Source organism: the organism of the source record quoted next (genome assembly GCF_019968985.1).
Source record: "MAG: Porospora cf. gigantea B chromosome Unknown PgB_NODE_645_length_13085_cov_125.309, whole genome shotgun sequence".
NCBI classification, from domain to species: domain Eukaryota; phylum Apicomplexa; class Conoidasida; order Eugregarinorida; family Porosporidae; genus Porospora; species Porospora cf. gigantea B.
Genome location: NW_027179181.1, coordinates 1 through 13,085, shown reverse-complemented (window position 1 = coordinate 13,085; position 13,085 = coordinate 1). Strand labels below are relative to the sequence as shown.

The following is a 13,085-nucleotide window of genomic DNA, read 5'->3' as shown; positions in this document are numbered from 1 at the left end:
CCCGATGCCCATCATCCCCCCTCACCCCGACCTGAACACGCCTTCCGACGGACCCACTGATGGGCCTGTCAGCCCGTGTCGCTCCGCCACCGACGACATTGAGGACAGGTGCTATCGGGAGAGCCAGGCGCACGTGAAGCTGAGCGTATCAGACGCGCAGCTCGGCACTGCAGAGCCAGTATGGGGGTCCCGCGTCTCTACGCCCGTTCAGGTACCTGCCGCGCCAAAAGGCTTCGACGACTCCGGTATTCCCATGGCTGCAAAGGAGTCCATGGCCGCAGCGAAGCCCATGGTTTACCAGTACTTCAGCGCCTGGGGGGTCTATCTTCGCGACTTCAGCGCTTCATTCATTCCATGTCGGCACATCGATGTGTCCCTGTTCTCATTTTTTCAAATCAGCGACACGACGACCTGCACAGTCCACTCCTCTGACATTGGAGGCGACTTCCAAAAGGGCAGCAGCGCTCAACAAATAACAGGACGAGACCCCATCAACAAGCCTGTCACCTTCAAGCCCAGCGCCAACGGATCCCCGTACTGGGAGTCCTTTTTCCGATCAGGCAACAACGTCATATTCGCGGAGCTCAAACGCTTATGTCCCGAGAGCTTCCAGGTTGCCGCCTCCGTTGGGGGCTGGACGCTCTCAAACCACTTCACGTGGGTGTGTATGAGGATGGAATATTCAGCGGGTGCGTTGCCGACGACAGAAAACTCGACAGCATGATGGACTCCATGAGGGAGCTCCGTCAGTTCTACCCTTTTATTGACCATTGGGATTTCGACTGGGAGTATCCAGGGAAATACGACATGCAAGGCAATCCGCGGGCAGGCGGGCCAACCAAGGATACGGTGCTGGCTGACATGCCAGGGTACATCAAGCTGATCCAGAAAACGAAAGCTACATTCCCAAACGAAGCCGTGACCGCTGCATTGTCAATGAACTACAAGCAAATAGCGTGGCAGTACGGTCCTAACGGAGAGGGCTGTCAGTTCTTCCATGAGTTGACGACGCTGAACCTGATGACCTACGACTTCTTCGGCGCTTGGGAGGTAGTGACAGGTTTCAACGCGCCGCTGTACGGCGACCCGGCTGACCCCAGATACGACAGGACCTCCGACTTCAATTCGGAGGGCGGTGTCCGGTATTACGTGCACTACTGGGAGAAGTTCTGCAGGCACCTTCCCAACATGAACTATGACATCCGCACAAAGATGATGTTTGGCTTGGCGTCGTACGGTCGCAGCTGGATGATTGACCAAAAGCAAGTCACAAAAACGATCAAGGCCCGATCTAAAGACTTGCCTGGAATGTACGTTCCGACCAAGGTGAGTTGGATTCCACCACAAGACATGGCATGGGGTGCGAATGGCGGCGTCCAAGCCCAGAAACCGGGTCCTGGAAGCTTCACTGATGGGATTAGCGAGGGCTTTGGGTTCGGAAGTCTCGACTACTACGATATTGAACAGAACTACAGCCCCAACTTGTCATACTTTCACAATGATGTCAACGACTCATCCTTCCTCGTCGGGAAATGGAACTCTCGTCGGTGTTGCTGGTGGAACGGCAGCGACAATGACAAAGAGGTGATGAACGACAAGGCCTGGGCCAGCTGCGGAGAGTTGTGGGGGGCTCGTTGCACCCACGACGGCATCATGCAGCGGATCACGAGCCACAAAGACGAGTGTGCTGCATGGGATAATAAAGACTGGTATGACCAGGACTGGGGAAAATGGTTCACGAAGGAGAAGTACTTCGACTGCGGTGACGACGCGTTCTTTATCGCCTTCGACAGTCCTCAGGACGTGGCCCGGAAGGCGGCCTGGGCCAAAGACCAGGGTATGGCAGGGTTTATGTTCTGGGAGGCCTCGGGAGACCGGCAGTACAAGCTGCTGGCGGCTGCTTACAACGGCTGGGGCATTAACAAGGATTGGCAGGCCATTTTCGACGAGATGCCGATGGTATCCGAGGTGAAGCACCTGGCAGACTACAGCAAGCCTGTGCAGTGTCGACATACGGCTTGTGTGGTGGACACTACCTGGTGGTCCTTCGGTAAGATGAGCGACGTACCTGCTTGTGATTTCGCGGCCTACCAGGCAGCGAGAGACACGGGCGCTGGAGGTTACTGCGGTCCCGAATCTCAGGTGAATGTAACGAGTATCACCACGCACGAACCGGGTTGCATCCAGGGCACTGCCACTCCGCATAGCTGGACTCAGAAGGTGTGTCGTATGGATATGAGCGGCTACATAGCGGCGGAGGACGAGACGGACGCAATGCGTGTGCCGCCGTGATGTGCAGAACTAGTCCACTTGTCCATGAAGAGCCACCAAACACGCCCCGTCGCCGCCGGATTTCGGCTTCTCGGCACTACTAGCCCACCTAAGGCCCGCTTCGGTGAGGTCGGTGGCCAAGGCAAACCTTTGCGAGCTTCGTAGTTGGAGGGCGTTGCTGAATGTCATAACACTCGAGTCTCACTAGGCTTTCACTAGCAGCAGGGTTGCCAGCTTCTGCCGCCGCAGGCGAGGGTGGACCCAGACGTAGCGAACGACACATCCGCACTCCACTGTAGCCGTATTGGCCTCCAAGCTATCGATGTCGATAGCCTCGCCCACATTCACCCTCCCCGCAACACCACCGAGCGAGGCCCAGATGAGTCCTAGCATTTGGTCATTGCGTCTAGGACGCACGTACAAAAGAACCTTCTCGCCTCTTTGGGATGTAAGCGCCAGCGCGCCGTTGAATACCTCAGACCAGACACAGCTGAACAGCGACTGCAGCTTCTGCCAATCCCTCCCAGTCAATTCCGAGCTCGAGAGGTCCACCACGACGTCTCCGTTCCGCAAAGCCTCCGCACCTCTTGTGCGTGATATTCCCGGCCAGTGCAGTTTCTCGGTCTGTTTGCCCCTGTCTTTGGATATCTTCCTGAGGAACGACAGGTGCTTACGACGGTGCATCGCGTCGTCTGTACCTTTGGTGTAGACCGCCCCACACACCTCGCATTCGGAGAAGGCGACGCCTTTCTGACCCAGATCCAGGTACGTTTGCACCTGACGACACTTTGTCCTTTATGGAAGCGCACGCATTCCACCTACATTTGTGCTGGAAATACTTTCCCCAAGAAAAATAAAATTATAAATCGGACACCACACATCTCTCATAATTGTAGGCAATGACCTACACCTCGAATCGCGCCACCTCGTCGAGAGGCGAAGCCAGCACGCACTCCTCGCGTAGCTCAGGCATGCTCGGCATGCTTCCCATGCTGGGGCCGCCCTCACGGCTGCGCCCCTCACGGACTACTTTACCTACTGACCATCGGCGACCTGTTTTCGACCCTGAGCGCCTCGTTTTAGGCGGGACCACGAACTTCTGGAACTCCTTCTGCAAGCCTGTGAAGATGCCCTTGGGCTTCTTGGGTTCCTCTGCCAAGTGGAGATTGTTGATGGTCTCTCGGTCGTTCACATCTATCACCAGGTTGGGGGCGAAGCTGTGCATGTGCTGCGCGTAGTACATCACGAGTTTATGCAGGAGGAAGTTCTCCTCGCTGAGGTTCCCGTTCTTCAGCTGGGCGTCCACTATGGCTTCTGAGCAGCGAGACACGGACGCTTGAAGAGAAGCCTCGCTCTCCTCCAGCTGCAATAGCTGCGCAGATAGCGTTTCTATGGCATGTTCACTGGTTGCGAGATTGTCGAGGAGGCTGCCTACTTCACGCGCATGGTTTTCGTCGCGCGCCTTCAGTTGTGACTCGAGCTCCTGAGTCTGGGAGGAGTGCAACTATCCGCTCACCTTGTGGACTAAATTCACGTGCTCTTTCTCCGCGGCGGCCGCTGCGCTCCTCGCTGACTCCGCGCAGCGCATACCCTCCAGCAGTGTTTCGAAACGGGCACCCAAGTCGGAGTTCACGGCTCCGTCCGCTTCTTTGGTGAGCTCAGATACCTTCCGTCTCAGGTGGAAGTTTTCACCGATGGTGAGGTCTCTGTGGGCCAGTTCCGTTTGGAGGTTCTGGTTTGCCGCGGTCAAGGTGATATTCTCAGCCTTGATCCGGTTGTATTCCAAAAAAAGATGTTGATAATCGCCTTTCCACTTCAAGCTGGTCTTTTCATGCACTTCCGCTAGGCTGTGTACGCTAGCTGCCGCTCTTTACTTTTTCCACTCCTCTGTTTGGGGATCGGTGGCCAGATCCGCGCTAATGGATGAGGAGGACTTCCTGAGATCTAGATCCGCACTGGACACTCTGACTAACAACACATTACCTCACCTCCCAGTTCCGACGCGAGATCGGCCTCCCAAAGTAGAGAGTTGCTGAAGGTTAAAGCCGGCGTGGCGGCCTGGAAGTCGGGGAGAAGTGTTGGCAGTTTCCCCATTGTTGGACAATAATGCATCTTAATGCGGTGTGCGTGTACTGCGCACGACGACCTGCACATTGAGGCGCCCTCTGGCCGACCCAAGGACAGCTTGCGGTTTGAGCCCAGTGAGGGGGATATCGAATCGTCGGGTGGTCGTTACATATTTCTCAACGTAAACTACCCCCCCTCTGCTGCGGCGAAGATCAGGAGCGTTTTGGAAAACGATCAAGTCAAGGGACTCCCTAAGAAGTCGAAATTGGAGGTGAGATTCGATTGTCTCGATGACAGATCCCCCGAATTCTGTTCGCTTTTCACATGAAGACAGAGGAAGTTATTCAATGGATCATAAAGCATGCGTCACTCCGTGGGAAACTTTTCCCACTTTGCGACTGCACTCCGACGCTGCGACAGAATCTAAAGCTGGGAGCTCTTTATTGGCATGGGTACGACCGCAACTATCGACCACTGCTCGTCGTCAACTTAAAACGACTAAAGCCCATTGAATCCAATAACGAGCAGCTGGTGGAACTGTTCGTATTCAATTTCGAGTACTTCATCCAACACCTCCAAGTCGCCGGACGGGTGGAGAATTGGAAAATCCTCATCGACTGTGAAGGGCGATCAATCATGGACCTGGCCCCGGAGACGATATCGACCATGAGTGGGTGGCAAGTCGGGCGCTCACACAGTGAGGGTTTTGGGTGCGCTCTACCGTGGAAGGCTGGCCCAGATGGTCGTCTGCAACTTTCCGTGGTGGCTCAGCATAGTGTCCTCCTTTGTGATGGGATTCATGCCGCCAGCATCGGTCGCGAAAGTCGCTTTCACACCTAACAACGTGCAGAACACGCTAAGGTCCTCATTCGACGAGGCCCAACTCGAAGAGAAGTATGGGGGCAGCCTCTCTGACCTGGCGCCTGGAGATTGCTACCCCTACCGCGTAACGGGGGAAGTAGTCACTCAAGTGGACGCCGAGGTTGTTGAGGGGCACATCCTGCTCGACTGACGTCGCGGCAGTTTTACATCACGCAGTAACCCTTATGGAGAGGATCTTGACGTCCGTTTTTGGTTTGTCCATTCCGTTGACCTCGACATTCTCGATGGCGTGCACCACCTCAAATCCTGAGAGCACGCGACCGAACACCGTGTGCTTGCCGTCCAAGAACGGTGTTGGGGTGCAGGTGATGAAGAACTGGGATCCGTTGGTGTTGGGGCCCGCATTAGCCATGGATACAGTGTATGGTCGGTCGTGTTTCAACGCGCGATGGAACTCATCTTTGAAGTTCTGGGCCCAGATGGACTCTCCGCCTGTGCCATCGCCTAGCGGGTCACCCGTCTGGATCATGAAACTTTTTATCACTCTGTGAAATAGGCATCCATCGAAGTAGTTTTCCCGAGCGTGTACGGTGAAGTTCTCCACCGCATTCGGTGCTTCCTCCTTGAAGAGGCGGAGCTGGATGTCGCCCATAGTAGTGTGAATGACCGCGTTTCGTGCCCTGCGCATCTCGCTGGATCCACGGGCCAACATAGCGTCCTGCTCGTCTTTATCCAGAATCTCGTTGATCACGTCTCGTGAGTACTGCGAGCCAGGTACCAGCGCGGCATCAGCTGGTTCTCGGGTGGTGAATACGAATAGGCGTCTCTTGTTCCGAGCGACGGCAACAATAATCGGATCGAACTGCTCTGCAACCCTCTTGCCGTCAGCTGTCATGAGGGCACCGACGGTTGCCTGCTTGCTTCGACCTTGGTACAAACAAAAGCACAGAAACCTGTTTTGGGCTGCGTCGATACGGCCGATTACTCGCTCAAGGCAGTTCGAGGCGACGTTGTACACTTTGATCCCGACTGGAAAATGTGAGACGAAGAACACGAGACTAGTAGACTTACGCGCTGATGGGACCAATAGGAACGCTCCCGTTTCATCGAACTGGGCCGTGACCCTCCAGCAGTCGGATGACAACATCAGGTCCCGGTCGTGAGCCACCCGCTTTCCGAGGTCCTGCTGGTCCATTCCATGCACGAACTTAGAATCCGAGTTGACCAAACTGTCGATGTTTTCATCATAGACTCGGATGAGCTTACCGCTCCTGAGGTTGAAAAGCCTCAGCCTAGTGTCCGCACACATGACTGCCAAGAGATCCTCTTTTATTGAGGCGGCCATGGAGAATCCTACAGTTCCCTGCTTCCGTAGCTCGAAAAAATCTGTGTCAGACTTGCAGCTGTAGGCGACACCGCAAGATGATTTCGTTGGAAACGGGAACTTTTCTTTGGGGTGCCACAGCTCGAGTCCGCCTTCCTTGTCAAGTGACACCACGACCTTCGTGGCGGGCAGGTACAACAAGCGGTGCACTGTGCCGGTGTGCCGTCTCAAAGTGGTCTGCACGTATGCCGTCTTCATCGCTTCTTCGCGGGAGTCGCTAGTACTGCCGTCCACCTTGTCGGGCTGCGCTGACCAGTCACCCTTCCAGGCGACAGTTTCCTGGACACCCTCAACGTCAAGGTCGAGGGCGTCGACGGGAAACAGCGGAACAATATGCACCTCACGCCCTGAACTGATCGCCACCATGGCATAGCCCACGAAGCAGACAGCTGCTGGTTTAAAGGACAGCTTGAACAGGGACATCATGTCGAAGTTAGCCACGTCGAAGACCTTCAGTTTATGGTCCTCCAACCCGACGCTCACGATATACCGCCCGTCAGGCGACATTGCCAGTCCGGCTAAGGGGCCGATGTGGCCGCGGTAGTGCTTCACAAACTCAATTCCTGACCTACTTTTTTTCCAGAACTTCACATGTCCGTCAATGCTCGCCGTCGCAAGGTAATCAGTGGCGCCTGTGGGATGGCCCACCACATGGCTGAGGTCGTTTCGGTGCATGAAACTCTGTTCATACATAGCGGCGGATGGTAGATTAGCGAGATACGCCTCCCTGTGAAGTACCTGCCGCTCTCTCCGACGCTTTGGACACGCCGGTCCGAAATCAGTAGTGCTCTTAGGACGCTTCTCGCTCATAATTCTCAATATAGTGATTCAAATGCGTCGTTCAGCCCTGTTGTGGGTGGGCTTGGCCCTCTCTCTGGCAGCATTGCTGGCTTACTGTTACTGCGACGTTCTTCTGCTGCACTCTTCGCTCCTAATGGAGGGGCTGCTCAGCCCAGCTGAGCGGAGGACATACCACTTCTATGATCCCCACTCCATTCAATTAGCGGATAAGTCTTGTATCTGGCGATTGACAAATATCGCCATGTATCTGGCGATTGGAATCTGTATTCCAAAACGGCAGCATAAATCGTATGCGAAACCAGTACCCCTCCTTCGAAAACGAGCGGATTGCGAGCCCGTGGGGCATGCAAACCAGCGTGTCTGAGGCAGCTGCGTTTATTTCCAAGGTGGATCAGCCTCTAGCAATGGTTATCTCTCAACGAGGACAGTCCTTGTCAAAGGTAGCGAAGGGCCGTATGAGTTGGGTCAGCGTCAAAAGGCAGGCTGAAGTATGGTTCCGCTTGCTAAGTCCATCGGACTATCTACGAGGTCAACTAGAGCGGACGATATGTCGCACGTTCTTTCTAACCGACCACATGAATCCGATGTGGCGACCGGAAATATCAAAGAATCCGTATCAGCAGTCGTTGATTTCGTTACTGGACAGCTGGACTCCGGAGGCGAGAGACCCCTCTGTGCTCTGGTATTTCCGAGGTGTTGCGTCTAAGTCCTTGGACTCGAACCTTTGACGAAGGTGTTCGCTGGCACAGTAAGTCCTAAGATAACTTCGCCTAGAATCGCAGAACTTGTTCTCCGAAAAGGAGTCACAGCTCAAGTTCGAACGATTGGCAGAAGTGAGCGTCCCGAAACTGAAGAATGGGCTTTTCGCAATCCACTATCGCACCGGTGATAAAACGTCGAAGCTTCACAACCGTCGGAACGTTCGCAATTCGGCAGAGGTTGGTACCACACAGAGGTGCATCGACATGGTCAAGGGACTTGGTATATTTCTATCAGACCACGCAACCCTTCGACACAAAATGCGGACACACCCTCGATTGGTCCCCATTTCCGTACCTGATTTCGAACTGCTGCACAATGCGGCTGAGGGTTCGAAACAAAAACAAACCATCGCGTGGAGCAGTCTATTGACTGAGTGGTACATTTTGTTACAAATGGAGGAGTTGGTTGTTACCAACAGTGGCTTCAGTGGAACCGCCGGAATGTTTTTAAACCACAAGAATGTACACATGTGCCAGAAAGAGTACGAGACCGTGATGTAAGGCAATGCTAACTTATCGTTGCATCGTTGGGATAGATCTTGCGGCATTTGGAAGGTCGAAGTTTGGATGCCTGGAAGAGCACTGCTCCGTCTGAGGAACTGCATTTGGTTGTGGTTGTGGATGGCGTTGTACACGTCTCTAAGGTCCGACGAAGATGCAGTGGAACCGCCGGAATGTTTTGTGTCACTTCACTCACATACGAGTTCACTTGGAATCACTCTGTACGACTCATAAGATGTGTGTTTATAGAATCGACCCCACGCCAAGGAATCATTCTATAAATCAATATTCAATTCGCTCGCATGTACTCCCAATTTCCTTCCACGCGGTTCACCACCACTACGGAGCTCTACGTCCCTCGCGATACCACTGGACAGCGGCTTCCTGCCTTGAGTTGCAATATGATGCCGATCTACGACCCCAACGTGGTGCCACTTTTCCAGGCACCTGTCAGCCGGAGTCGAAAGCATATTTGAACATAAATTTGATTGATGGTGCCTATTTGGGCCTTGATAGACCTTAAGTATTGTTTAATGGAATCGTGGGATTCTGCACGAAAGAAAACCGAATTTCAATGGACTCGGTGACGGCTTTGGACTCTGTGGCTGACATGCCCGGCGTGTGTGAGTTCTGCCAACGAGAGCCCATCGGCAACCTCTATGTACCCAAGGACCTCTACCAGTGTCTGTCGGACCTCGCCTACTTCCATTTGAAGGAGGCCGGATTCCGAGAGGCTCGCACTATTAGCAAGGTGCGCGTAGTGGCACAGGCGTTGGCGGTGGTCATCGGCGTGATCACCTGGTACACTCAACTGTCTCGGTGGATCGTGCTTATCCCGCTTATCCTGAGCTATGCCATACTGTGGCTGGTTATAGAGGGTATTGAGTACTTCGTAAAACACGGGTCCCTGCTATATTTCGAGTCGATTGAAGGACGTACCGTGTCGCTCGATGCCCGTGTCACTGGTGACTTGATGGAGTTCACAGCCCGCTATGTCGAGGACTACTTCCCGACACTAAGGGCTCCTAAGTACAAGGAAACTCGACACGCGCCAGTGGGTGATCTCTTCCACGCGGACGGCTATGTTGCCGCTGGCGCCTGGACTGAGATGCGCCTGACGCTGCAGGCGCTCTTTGAATCGTCTACCAAGAAGGATCAGTGACGTCGTGTGGATTGTGTCTATCAATGTCAAAGCTTTCTAGCCTTCGGCTCATTGAATCCGTCAGTGATGACGCGCTTGCGGCTCGTGACTCGAGGAAGACTCATTGCGAAGCTCAGGTTCGCAGAGAACACGCGTACCTGGGTTATTCGTCGGGCGAGCCACTTCACAATGGCGGAACCCTGCTGCTTGCTCAGTGTGGGCTGTAAAGTCCACTTCCGCGCCCACACTACGCATCGAGGGTACGTCAATGTCAACTGGTTAAACCCCACAGTGATGAGGTCGTCAAAGTTTTCGAGTGGCAGGTGGTAGTTGTGTTGTGTTCCCCAGAACTGCTGTAGATCAACAGGTTGGGACAACGGCGTTTTCGATGGCAACGTAGCTCGGTGGCTCTTAAGTTTTGCGGCTGTGTCGCCCTCCCACATGACCCACAAGTCATTTTCGGAAGTACAAAGACTTGGGACCCCTCATGCAAGTCCTTGGTCGCCCTCCAAATCTTGTAGCATACAGGTGTAAACCGGAAAGTCAATGCACCCGTGACAACATTCCCCAACGTCCTAAACTCGATGTCGTCACAAACAATTCGACACCCCGGAACCGTAATTCGGCCCTCAGCGCTTCTCTCCGTCAGTCCTCGCATGTCGCAGAGCTCCAGGCCCGAGCTGCCACCCACGTGTACGAAGGCCTGCTGGCTGCACAGACCGCAAGAGATTGCAAAGCGGAATACTTCGAGCAACTGGGACTGCGGTACATCTGACCACGCTCTATCGTACTGCTGGACCCGAACTAACCCCACTCCCATCGTCAACAAACTGCTTTGAAGTGTTTGCGCCGCTTCCGTCGACGTTCGAAGTCCGATCAGGCAGACTGACGCGCTCCCTTGTTCACTCGGGGCGCCAATGAACTCCGCATGCGTCGCCTGTGTGTCTACCTGAGGTGCGCCTACGTTAATATATCGACAAACCTGCCACGGATCCCGCAGCACGACCAGGTTGCGGCACTTTCGGTAGAACTTCAGCTCCCAGAGGTACACGACAATTGAGTTTGGCAAGGTGACCTCAAAAGTCTTGCGGTCAGCCGGCAGCTCAGCCTTCGTGTCCTCCTTCTCTTTCTTGTCGGTGTCTGCGCGAGAGCACAGCGCTGCTGATCGCCCAGCCTACGTCTCACCATGACCGTAGAGATCGCGCTCACTGTACGCACGTGACATTCGAAATCTGTCACGAGTCACTCATGCGGTACGTCCATTGATTGCGAAGCGGTCCGCAAGCCTCACCCTTCAACTGCTCTAGTCATGAATCCGACTAAGATCCTTTTGACTTGAGGTGCTGCGCTTGCGGCGCGTGGCATGACCAGGCAAGCCCTTTGAGTGTCGTCGCCTTGTTGCCCTGTTCAACCTTGGACGGTGTGATTGCTTATGTCAATGCTGTGAATAGCACTCGATTTCCGCATTTTCGGCATAGATGTCTCAGCTCCTAACGGCCAACGGGTTCTTCGGTGAGGTGGAGAAAGGCGAGCGCGTACGAGAAGCTAATGTTAAGGCGGTCACGAGTGTAAGCAACATTCTGAAGACGTCTTTGGGGCCTAACGGTTTGGATAAGATGCTCGTAGACCAGGTCGGCGACGTGACGATTACCAACGACGGCGCGACCATCTTGCAGTTGCTAGAGATCAAGCACAGCGCGGCCAAGGTCTTCGTGGACCTTTCCCAGCTCCAAGACCAGGAGATTGGCGACGGCACCACGTCCGTCGTGATTCTGGCGGCGGAGCTGCTTAAGAGGGGAAACCAGCTGGTGTCCAAGCACGGCTTGCATCCTACGAATGTAATTTCTGGTTACCGTTTAGCAAGCAAAGAAGCTGTGCGTTTCATGTCCGACCGACTGGCCATCCCGACGTCGCAGCTGGGCCGGAGTGCTTTTGTCCAAGCAGCCAAGACGACTCTGTCGTCGAAGCTCATTGGAGTAGATTCGGAGTTTTTCTCGGAGATGTGTGTGAAGGCCCTTGAAGGCGTCGCCTACACCACTGCGGCAGGTAAGTCTAAGTATCCAGTTGCTGCCGTAAACGTCCTGAAAAACCATGGTAGGTCAATCATGGAAAGTCAATTGGTCGTCGGCTACGCGCTGGAAAGGATGACTCGCGGGTCGCAGCAGATGCCGCGAACAGTGAAGGCCGCTAAGATCGCACTGATCAGCTTCAGTCTACGACAACATCGTATGCAGATGGGCGTGCAGGTCGAGATCTCTGACCCCAACGAACTTGAGAAGGTCCGTGACGCGGAACGGGACATATGCCGAGCCAAGTGCCAGAAGATCATCTCGTCAGGTGCCAATGTGGTGCTCTCCGCTGAGGGCATCGACGACCTGGCCATGAAGTACTTTGTGGAGGCCGGCATCTTCGCGGTACGCCGTGTGCCACGAAACGACCTGCGTCGCATTGCTAAGGCTACTGGCGGACAAATCGTCGTCTCCATGGCCCAACTCGACTCTAACGAGGAAAACTTCGACCCAACCAGTCTGGGTCACGCTGGCGAGGTATGTGAAGAGCGCGTAGGTGACTGGGATTACGTATTCGTTCGCAACACCAAGGCTAACCGCGCAGCCTCCATCATTCTCCGCGGTGCGAACGACTTCCTTGTCGACGAGATCGAGAGGTCGGTGCATGACGCGCTGTGCTCTGTCTCGCGTGCAATGGAGAGCAAGCAGGTAATAGTGGGTGGCGGCTGCATCGACGTTGCCGTCTCTTCCTACCTCCGAGACTTCGCGAAGACACTCGGGTCCCGAGAACAACTGGCGATCGCTGAGTTTGCGGAGGCCATGCTTGTCATTCCGAAGACGCTGGCCTTGAACGCGAGTTTGGACGCCACGGAGATTACAGCCCAGCTGCGAGCCACTCACAACCAAGCCCAAGCCGCAGGTAAGCCATGCTACGCTGGCTTGGACCTCAGCAACGGCACAGTCATTGACAACCTTAAGGCTGGTGTTCTGGAGCCTATCCAAACGAAGAAGAAGATGATCAAGTTCGCAACTGAAGCCACAGTGACTATCCTCAGGATAGATGACCATATCACGCTGGCTCCGGAGCCTGAGCCGCAGCGTCAGTAATTGCCAAACACAAGTTCACTGCTTCATAGACTGTTCTCGCAGCTTGCGCACCTCTTCAGATCCCGTTGAAAGTTCCTTTTCGAGGCTTTTCATGAGCTCACCGACCTTAGCCTCGTGGGCCTGTAGGACTGGCCGAACAGTGCCAACGGTTCTCTCGACGAGTATGCCGCCCACACTTCTGTAGCACTTTCTGTCGTCGTCGAATTGGTTAAAGGCCTCCA

The 13,085-nt window shown here is 54.5% G+C and overlaps 10 protein-coding genes across 18 annotated transcripts; 6 read left to right on the top strand and 4 right to left on the bottom strand.

Annotated features, from left to right (window-relative positions):
* Nucleotides 1-4: 4 nt before the first annotated feature.
* On the top strand, nt 5-2,292 carry KVP17_002600 (uncharacterized protein; the record flags this gene model as incomplete). 3 transcript variants are annotated; one of them, XM_068518999.1, is made up of 2 exons in its annotated part: nt 254-657; nt 687-2,292. In XM_068518999.1, the coding sequence occupies 2 exons, from the start codon at nt 254-256 to the stop codon at nt 2,290-2,292; spliced, it is 2,010 nt and encodes a 669-aa protein (XP_068372536.1). The 3 variants fall into 3 exon arrangements, with proteins under 3 accessions (XP_068372538.1, XP_068372536.1, XP_068372537.1); XM_068519001.1 differs by having other exon boundaries at nt 5-724; XM_068519000.1 differs by lacking the exon at nt 254-657 and having other exon boundaries at nt 733-2,292.
* A 9-nt stretch (nt 2,293-2,301) lies between these two features.
* On the bottom strand, nt 2,302-2,955 carry KVP17_002607 (uncharacterized protein; the record flags this gene model as incomplete). 2 transcript variants are annotated; one of them, XM_068519015.1, is made up of 2 exons in its annotated part: nt 2,302-2,449; nt 2,477-2,955. In XM_068519015.1, 2 exons carry the CDS (start codon nt 2,953-2,955, stop codon nt 2,302-2,304), a joined length of 627 nt encoding a protein of 208 aa, XP_068372549.1. The 2 variants fall into 2 exon arrangements, with proteins under 2 accessions (XP_068372549.1, XP_068372548.1); XM_068519014.1 differs by lacking the exon at nt 2,302-2,449 and having other exon boundaries at nt 2,476-2,955.
* Nucleotides 2,956-3,175: 220 nt separating this feature from the next.
* KVP17_002606 (uncharacterized protein) lies at nt 3,176-4,251 on the bottom strand (the record flags this gene model as incomplete). Of its 2 annotated transcripts, XM_068519013.1 has the most annotated exons (4): nt 3,176-3,760; nt 3,788-4,118; nt 4,146-4,215; nt 4,245-4,251. In XM_068519013.1, the coding sequence occupies 4 exons, from the start codon at nt 4,249-4,251 to the stop codon at nt 3,176-3,178; spliced, it is 993 nt and encodes a 330-aa protein (XP_068372547.1). The 2 variants fall into 2 exon arrangements, with proteins under 2 accessions (XP_068372547.1, XP_068372546.1); XM_068519012.1 differs by lacking the exons at nt 4,146-4,215; nt 4,245-4,251 and having other exon boundaries at nt 3,788-3,859.
* A 136-nt stretch (nt 4,252-4,387) lies between these two features.
* KVP17_002601 (uncharacterized protein) lies at nt 4,388-5,350 on the top strand (the record flags this gene model as incomplete). Of its 3 annotated transcripts, XM_068519003.1 has the most annotated exons (3): nt 4,388-4,609; nt 4,636-5,008; nt 5,037-5,350. In XM_068519003.1, the coding sequence occupies 3 exons, from the start codon at nt 4,388-4,390 to the stop codon at nt 5,348-5,350; spliced, it is 909 nt and encodes a 302-aa protein (XP_068372540.1). The 3 variants fall into 3 exon arrangements, with proteins under 3 accessions (XP_068372540.1, XP_068372541.1, XP_068372539.1); XM_068519004.1 differs by lacking the exon at nt 5,037-5,350 and having other exon boundaries at nt 4,388-4,666; XM_068519002.1 differs by lacking the exons at nt 4,388-4,609; nt 4,636-5,008 and having other exon boundaries at nt 5,129-5,350.
* An 18-nt stretch (nt 5,351-5,368) lies between these two features.
* KVP17_002609 (uncharacterized protein) lies at nt 5,369-7,354 on the bottom strand (the record flags this gene model as incomplete). Of its 2 annotated transcripts, XM_068519019.1 has the most annotated exons (2): nt 5,369-6,189; nt 6,232-7,354. In XM_068519019.1, the coding sequence occupies 2 exons, from the start codon at nt 7,352-7,354 to the stop codon at nt 5,369-5,371; spliced, it is 1,944 nt and encodes a 647-aa protein (XP_068372553.1). The 2 variants fall into 2 exon arrangements, with proteins under 2 accessions (XP_068372553.1, XP_068372552.1); XM_068519018.1 differs by having other exon boundaries at nt 5,369-7,354.
* A 281-nt stretch (nt 7,355-7,635) lies between these two features.
* On the top strand, nt 7,636-8,073 carry KVP17_002605 (uncharacterized protein; the record flags this gene model as incomplete). The annotated part of the gene is made up of 1 exon (XM_068519011.1): nt 7,636-8,073. One exon carries the CDS (start codon nt 7,636-7,638, stop codon nt 8,071-8,073), a length of 438 nt encoding a protein of 145 aa, XP_068372545.1.
* Nucleotides 8,074-8,310: 237 nt separating this feature from the next.
* KVP17_002604 (uncharacterized protein) lies at nt 8,311-8,607 on the top strand (the record flags this gene model as incomplete). The annotated part of the gene is made up of 1 exon (XM_068519007.1): nt 8,311-8,607. One exon carries the CDS (start codon nt 8,311-8,313, stop codon nt 8,605-8,607), a length of 297 nt encoding a protein of 98 aa, XP_068372544.1.
* A 574-nt stretch (nt 8,608-9,181) lies between these two features.
* Nucleotides 9,182-9,769, top strand: KVP17_002602 (uncharacterized protein; the record flags this gene model as incomplete). The annotated part of the gene is made up of 1 exon (XM_068519005.1): nt 9,182-9,769. One exon carries the CDS (start codon nt 9,182-9,184, stop codon nt 9,767-9,769), a length of 588 nt encoding a protein of 195 aa, XP_068372542.1.
* A 26-nt stretch (nt 9,770-9,795) lies between these two features.
* On the bottom strand, nt 9,796-10,973 carry KVP17_002608 (uncharacterized protein; the record flags this gene model as incomplete). Of its 2 annotated transcripts, XM_068519016.1 has the most annotated exons (4): nt 9,796-10,172; nt 10,199-10,685; nt 10,713-10,906; nt 10,934-10,973. In XM_068519016.1, the coding sequence occupies 4 exons, from the start codon at nt 10,971-10,973 to the stop codon at nt 9,796-9,798; spliced, it is 1,098 nt and encodes a 365-aa protein (XP_068372550.1). The 2 variants fall into 2 exon arrangements, with proteins under 2 accessions (XP_068372550.1, XP_068372551.1); XM_068519017.1 differs by lacking the exons at nt 10,199-10,685; nt 10,713-10,906; nt 10,934-10,973 and having other exon boundaries at nt 9,796-10,191.
* Nucleotides 10,974-11,226: 253 nt separating this feature from the next.
* KVP17_002603 (uncharacterized protein) lies at nt 11,227-12,864 on the top strand (the record flags this gene model as incomplete). The annotated part of the gene is made up of 1 exon (XM_068519006.1): nt 11,227-12,864. One exon carries the CDS (start codon nt 11,227-11,229, stop codon nt 12,862-12,864), a length of 1,638 nt encoding a protein of 545 aa, XP_068372543.1.
* Nucleotides 12,865-13,085: the final 221 nt, after the last annotated feature.